We start from the raw sequence: 7350 nt of genomic DNA on the forward strand, positions 1-7350 counted from the left end.
CAGGCCAAGGGCCAGTCCTGAGCAAGGCAAGCAGGGCAGGCCCTGTGATGCTGACCAGGTTCAACCAAAAGTCCATATCATAATGCAACATCACGGGGATAAGGCAGGTCCAGGGGCAAAGGAGGAAGCTGACCTATAGGGCAGGCAGAGTGGTTGCCAGACAGGTCTGTAGGGACAGGACAGGGCTGAGGTTAAGCCAGGAGGTCAGTGTGCTCATACCTAAGTACTCCTCCAGTACTGGGCAGGCACTGAAGGCCCAGGCCTCAGCTCAGAGAATGCTGAGCCTATAAGCAGAGTGTGTGGAGGAGGCCCCAGGCTAGCCAGAGCCATGAAGGCATATTAGGGCCCTCCACTCAGGGCCCTGACAAGGCCTGACTTGGATCTTGACCTCTTACCCTTAGCAATGGACCCTTCCCACTCATTAGAGCATCTGCTGAGGTCTGACCCCTACTCAGTTACACACCTCTTTCTGTGCTGTTCTTGCTGCCATCAGCCTCTCCACAGGGCAGGTGTGTGACCCTGCAGCTGGGGACAGGGATGGAGGTGCAGCCCGTGGGATAAGGTTTTAGGGTTTGGCCCTGTAACCCAGAAGAGGGCAGGGTGCCCATTACAAGCATCCGCACTGGGAAGTATTTGTGGGTAGGAAAGATCTGCCAGTTCGCTGCTGCCTGCTTCTGCAAGGTGTCGGGGCTGACTGTGACAATGAGGCTGGTGTTCAATACCCAGGAACAGGAATCAGGCAGCTGATTTCCACCTGTGAGTCAATTCATTCCCCCTACCTCAGGTTCCTCCTCCTTGCAGAAGAAATAACTGCAGTTTGTCTGAATGGTGAGAGAAATGCAAGGCCCAGTTAACCTTTGCTTCTAAAGAAAGGGGGAGAGTTACTTTTCTTGGAACCAGTGTGTCAGGATTGTTGGACTCCTACGAATGTACTACCAGGAAGGGCTACAGGGGTGTAGCCGTGGCCCAGGCTCACTACACGCAGTGGGAAGGGAGCTGGGCTCACACAGGAGCAGGCTGACTCTTCTGCCAGATTTGTGCCAGAAAGGGAGTCCCCAGCTCCTCAGGAGCATCTCCTTGGAGAAAAGCCCTACTCCTGGGGGTCCCCACTGGTGGTGACTCTCCAGGAGTGGGACAGTCGCCTCCCCTGGGGGGGGGTGGTTGTACTGGGGCTGCAGGACAGGCTGCCTTCCTGTCAGGCTGCGTCCTGCCGGAGCTAACGTGGCTGTTTCTCTGTTTTGTTCTAGGTATCAGAGGAGCAAGAGTCACTCACTTTACAGGAGGGTGCAGATCTCACTCACAGAAGGACTGAGCCTGTGGCAGATCAACCTGTATGAACTCTTCCTGTGGCTGAAGGGGTCCCGGCTGGGGAACTGGGTCATTGCTCTCCTGAGCTGGATGCACCATTCCACATACTGACACGAGCTGGTGGGAGAGGCCTGGCTGTTCCCTCTCTCACTGCTGCTCTCCACGGCACATTTGCCTTTCTGACTGTTTCTGTCTATCCCGTGGGCTATTTTTGGGTCTCGTTCCTTGTTACATGCTGCACTGTCCTTGCATGTTACAGCATTAGCTCTCTCTGTGGCAGCAAGAGGTGGAGTAGGTACCAGGGCTCTGCTGATTTATGGGTTAGGAAATGGAGGCGTGGAGTACCGTGTGTCAGGAAGGGCATGGTGCTTTCTCTCCCCCTTTGAACAGGGGAAATTCCACACAGATTCCAGTGGAACTGCACTGGAAGCAAAAGCCTTTCCTCAGCTCTTTCTTAAACGATCCTAAAAAAATTAAGAGAATCACAGCCCTGCCTAGAATGCCCCAAAACATTTGTCTGACCCTCAGAGAAAGCTGGTATATCCCTTAAAAATCCGATAGGGTTTATATTAGTTATTGCAGAGTCTCCCTGCAAGTGCCTGTGTGTTTCTGGACTTTCCCAGGTCCATTTCTTTGCAGTTGAAGTGGGGGAAGGGGACAGTGGTCCTTCTTCTTTTCCAGGATTCAGGGAAGGCAGGAAGGATGACGACTCAGGGCTCTGAAACTGCTGGTAATGTACGTGTACTGTACAGCGCTGCCACACAGCAAAATAAATGTGTTGCATCAAAGACATTTGTGGGAGGGATGCTGGCTGTACACTCCGGGTGACATTGTGGCCTCTGACCTCTGTCCTGTTCCCATTTCTCCATGGAGTGAGTGATGCCAGGCAGTACTTGTTAACTCCTTGCAAGTCAAATGAAAAGCCATCTTGCTCTGTCCTCTGCTCAAAAGGTTTGTCCCACAGCTGGGTCCTCTGGTGCTGTGTCAGATGTGTTGGGATGGGCTGGGGTGTTTTCTCCTGGAGGACACACCGCTCCTTGCCTCCCAGATCCGTGCTGAGCCTGCCTCCTCCCTGGCTGCAGCACATCTGTGAGACATCATCATCGAGCATTGGCACATCGAGCATTTCGCCTCGTCCCTGCCCGTGACATCTCACTGCTCCTGCCTCAGATGAAAACCTGCCACTTGCTCGGTGGTGCAAGTGACGGGTCTGATGGGTCTGATTCAGCAGCTATGGGATGGCCACTAAGAAGCCCTGCCCAGAGGCCTCTCTTATGCCAGCCGTACTTGGGATCCTGGGAGACAGCCCTGCTGCTTTTGAGGATTCCTGTAGTCCACAAGATGGAGGTGGCTGCTGAGATCATTTCAGCTTTTTCATAAACGGTCTTGGTGAAAAGCGGCTTACATGCAGGGCACAAAGGATGGGCTGGGAACACCCCTTTGCTGCCAGCAAGCTTGCTCAGCAGAGGTGTGTTACTCAGGCACCAGGCTGTGCCTGAGTGTAAGTCCCAAGAAGAGTGTGTGCTGTCTCCATTTGCACGCAGTTTCCCAGTCTGCACAGGTGGCTCCTCACCTTGCAGCGTGTCTGCTTGGGTGTGAGGGGAATCAGGGGGCAGAAGTGCGGGTTTGTGTGTCTGTCAGTCCTCAATGGCTCTTTTTGGCCCTGTGGGAGAGGGGAGGGATGTAATGCGCAAAAGGTACCTGGCTGCATGAGTGCTTGGGCATGAGGAAGGAGGGAGTGGGGAAGCCTGGCTTACAGCAGCGACTGCCTGCGTGCCCACGCACAGACAGCTGCCTCGGGGCTGTCAAAAAGTGGTGTGTGATTGGCAGAGCTGTCGATGGGGAATTACTGAACGTGGGGTTTTGGTCTCCTGTGCAGTCAATTGCCTGACCCTGGTGTTAACTCTCTGATCTCTTCCCATGAGGGGGACAGAGGCAGGAGTGACGTGCTGCCTCATCTTTGCTAAGAGCAAAAAAAGAAGCCTAGGTAAGACCAAATGTCCTTGCAAAGCTTGTCCCCAGCCGGTGCAGTGACAGATCAGTGATTCCCCATGCTTGTGGGTTGTGCAATGGTGTCAGGGACTGGACTGGAGGTAATTGCAATGGTGAGACTCCTGAGTCAACAAGGAGTCACAGGGTTAGTGGTCCTGCAGCCTGGATGTGAGTAATCTTTGCTTATGTGAGCAGTCCTGCTGAATCAGTGCCTCTCTTGGGTAATTACAGCTGGGAGGCTGGCTGCTGTGGGTGGGCCTGTCTTGTTCTCTTTAGAGGTAGAGCTCTGCTTGAAAAATTGCTCAGGTGCACTCAGGAAAGTCTGGGAGACCCTCTAGTGATGGTGACCCACTGCGCAGCCCCTTGTAGCTGCCCCTGCAAATCTCCTTACTTACCCACGTCTGTGTATAATGCCCAGAGCACTGCTTGGGCCTCTCAAACGTCTGTAGGAAAGCTCATCCCTCAGCAGGACCCTGCTCATGCAGCACCAGCCACACAACTGCTAGCGATGCCGCTTTCAGGGTGCAGGCTCTGAAAGTGGATGGGAACCAGCAGCTCCTCAAACTCGTTTTTGGCAGCAGAAAGCAGGGTGGATTTGAAAGAGCTTTGTCTATTGACATTATTCTCTGCCGGGAGGCTGCGGGCTGCGGAATTAGCACTGGGGCTCCTCAGTCAGTTTCGCTCAGCTCTCACCATTCCCACAGTCAATCAATGAGGGTTTGCCTGAGGAAAGAACAAGCAAACACCCCGCGTTTGACCCTTTAACATTCCTGCCTTGTCTTTTCGCTGAAAGCTCGCAAAGGTGAATGTGTTAAAAGGGTTTTGAAAAGACACCTCCTCATCCCAGTTGTGGTTGTCAAACACGGGTAACCTGGATCAGCTCTGTGCACTTGGCCTTTCCTTGCAGCCTGAATTTATTGGAGTTCTCACCACCAGCAAATGCCGGCTCTGCTGCTCTGCTCGCAGGCGGCATGGGGCTGCGCTCTGGCTGGGTTCAACTGTGAATGAACTGAAATTTCACAGTGCTCCCGCATGGTCCAAGCACTAAACGCGTGTCGTGAAGCAGACTCCTGAACCCACAAACTCCTTCTGAGGACTGATGAGGGGTGTGGTTGAGCTGAGGCCAGAGACACCAAAATGATGGGCAACTTTCAGCTCCCGTGGTGTGAAATCCTACGTTGTAGCCTGGTAAAGTCTCACTTCTGAATGTGCTCTGAAATGCTGAGGCAGCAGCAGCCATTTCAGCTGGTACTTAAACATGCATCATTGGGTTGGCTGGAGGTGGAAAGGGGATAGTCAGGGTAAATGGTGTTATCAAGTAAAACTGTGCAGGAATTTAGGGTAGGAAGTGAACAGGCTTTTTTTGTATCCACCTGAAAAAAAAAATAAAGCATTAGTCCAGGCTAACCAGCACAGCCTTTACCTAACACATCCAACGAACTTTAATGATGACAGGTAGGTGGCATACAGATTTGCAGATCAGGGCTGCAGGGTGCCCTCTGCCATCTCACAGAGACGCATGAACCCAGTGCAGTCGCAGCGTAGAGGCTTTCCAGATGAATCACTGCTCGCATCCTGTAGCAAATACACCAAGCCCGGCATGCAGCCTGGCCAGCACCAAAGTCATTCCCTTTCCAAATGACTCCCCTGGGGTCACTGGGGCTGCTTCCTAATGCATCTCTAGGCAGAGCTCTTGCCCCCTGCCACTCTTCTCTCTATGTCCTCCCCCCATGTGTGTCCCTGGATGCGCCACAGCCGCTCCGTGCTGTGTCTCAAGCTGTGCTAGGTGCAGTCAGCCTGCGAGGCCCAAAGGCTTTCTGCTCCTGATCGCCAGTCCTTGGGCACTGCCAGATGGATGGGGCAATGCCCATCCTGCCCCTGCCTCCTGCAGGAGGAACCAGCCTCGGCTGTTTTGCCATGGCAGGGTGGTGGCCAGGCTGTTAATAGCAGTGGTGGCAGCCCTGCCAGGCAGCAGGCAACTCTTAGAAGGGCAGTGTGAGGATCTCTGTGATGTTGCATGCTCCCAGCAGTTTTATTTTCCTAGTGTGGGTTGGGGGTTTGGGGCTGGGACGGGGGGAGGGTTGAGGAAAGGAAAGAACAAAAGTATAGAAGTGCTCCCTCCCTCCCTATTTTGTTAGTAAATACCAAAAAACAGCATGACTGTAAACTCATTTGTGATCTTTAAAAGCTCCTGGATTGCTCTGCCTTTTGTTTTGCAGGTCACCCAGACACTGGCAGGCGCGCTGAAAGGTTCCCCCTCACTCCCACAGCCCCACGTGCCACTGCGGCGCGGCGTGATGCTGAGTGAGGCACAGCCCTTTGCAGGCAGCTCTGAGCCTTTTTTTGGCTCCGTCTCCGTGGAGCTTTCATGTGGCTGCTTCTCTCCCTCCCCCAGCTGGGACTCGTGGGCTTTTCTAAGCTTTTTGTTCCAGCTGGTCAGCCAGCAGCCGTCTCTTGCTGGGGATGACGGGCTGGCACATGCGAAGCCCCCGGCTGGAAGGGGATGCTGGGCCTGCCTCGGCTCCCTGTGGTGCGGGGCTGAGGCGGCCTGGCCCTGCAGGGCAGCTTTCTTGTCTGCCTGGTGTGGGGCTGGCCCTCCATCAGCCCTATCAAGGTGCCCAGGGGCTAGGGTCATCCTCGTCACTCCAGGAGTTGCTCAAAATCTGCCCCAGACTGTAAAAGAGCTGGACAGCAGGAGAGTGGCATTAGTAAATCATAAATCACCCTCCTGAGTAAAATCATCCTTCCCAAATGTCGTAGAGGTGACCACAAGGCCTCCTGCCTTTTTACTCTGGTAAGTGTCACTAGGACCTTCCTGCTGAAAAGAAAACCTACCAGCAAAGTCACGGCCCTGCTGAAAAGGAGCAAGGAAGGGTTGTGGAGGTTGTGGTAGACCCCACACAAACATGAGCTCACAGTGAACTGTCACTGGGACCCGTGGAAACCACATCCAGGGCTACATCAGGAGCGTGGCTGGTGAGGCTGCTTGTTGTCCTCTGCTTGGTGCTGATGAGTCCTCACCTGAACCAGCGCCCTCTTTTGGGTCTCTCAGGTTGAGAGAGATGGGCTGCATCTGATGGAGGGCTAGTGGCATGGCCAGGACCTACTGCCCATAGCCTGCAAGAGAGATGGGCTTGTTTAGGCTGGCAAAGCAGCAGCGAAGGGATAATCTGATAACAGCCAGCAACTCTCTGAAAGGGAGTCAGAGAGACAACAGAGCCAAACAAGGGCTGGCGGCCACAAGTTATGGCTTGGACAGTTAGATTTGACACAGGGAAGAACTTCCCCACCCAGGGTTTATCTTTGCTCTGAAGTGATGCCCAGGCCAATGCTTGCCAGCTATTTCACTTGCAGACTGGGGCTGTGAGCTTGGGTGTCCCGGCCAAAAGCCAGGCTGGGTAGCCCACCTTGCAGCTTGAATCAGTCAGGAACTTCTCAGATCCTTCCTGGGTAAAACCCACGTGTTGTGGTGCTTTCATGTGCAGGGGCTGCATGCTGCTCTCCAGGATCCTTCTGTGGGCCCGTTCGTTCGCACCAGGGCTGCCTCAGGCTTTAAACCAGGAGTAAATTCTGCATGCATACAGATAAAGGCTGCTTGAGCGAGCTGGAGGGATGTGAAGTGACCTTTGTGTAATGGGAATTGGGGCCCACGGAGAAAGCATTAGGTATTTCTCTGGCTGAGGGCATTTGGTCTTGTTCTGCCAAGAGCTGCGCCCAGCTGAGAGACCTCTCCTGCCTGGCCTTGGATCCTTGGGAGGCTGCAGCCAGTTCTCCGAGGGGTAGCGATCCAAGTCTCTGTCATCTTCAGGGATCACTGCAGTGTGTTTGCCCTCGGCTAAGCTTGAAGGAGCCCTGCAAGCTGCAGCTCAGGCAGGAGATGATTGTGCACTTATCTGTGCTGCTTCCATTGAACCTGTGACACACTCGGCAGCACCAGCCTCCTCCTGCAGGAGTCTGAGTGCAGCTCAAGGTGACGTTTTCAAAGGGGAACAGCCTTCCTGGGTTGGCTTGTGTGACCTGGAGAGCTTCCCTCTGGTTTCAGTCCTCCAT

The 7350-nt window shown here is 54.0% G+C and overlaps 1 protein-coding gene across 2 annotated transcripts in view; it reads left to right on the forward strand.

The window, feature by feature from the left end:
* Window positions 1-2091, forward strand: part of ADCK1 (aarF domain containing kinase 1) — a 79359-nt gene extending 77268 nt beyond the window's left edge. For both annotated transcript variants that reach the window (XM_082760810.1, XM_082760811.1), the window contains exon 11: window positions 1248-2091. In XM_082760810.1, coding sequence (XP_082616936.1) covers window positions 1248-1419 — 172 coding nt within the window. In that variant the 3' untranslated portion in view covers window positions 1420-2091. The remainder of the gene's footprint in view (window positions 1-1247) is intronic.
* Window positions 2092-7350: the final 5259 nt, after the last annotated feature.

This window comes from Aythya marila (assembly GCF_965140915.1).
Source record: "Aythya marila genome assembly, chromosome: 5".
Lineage (NCBI taxonomy): Eukaryota > Metazoa > Chordata > Aves > Anseriformes > Anatidae > Aythya > Aythya marila.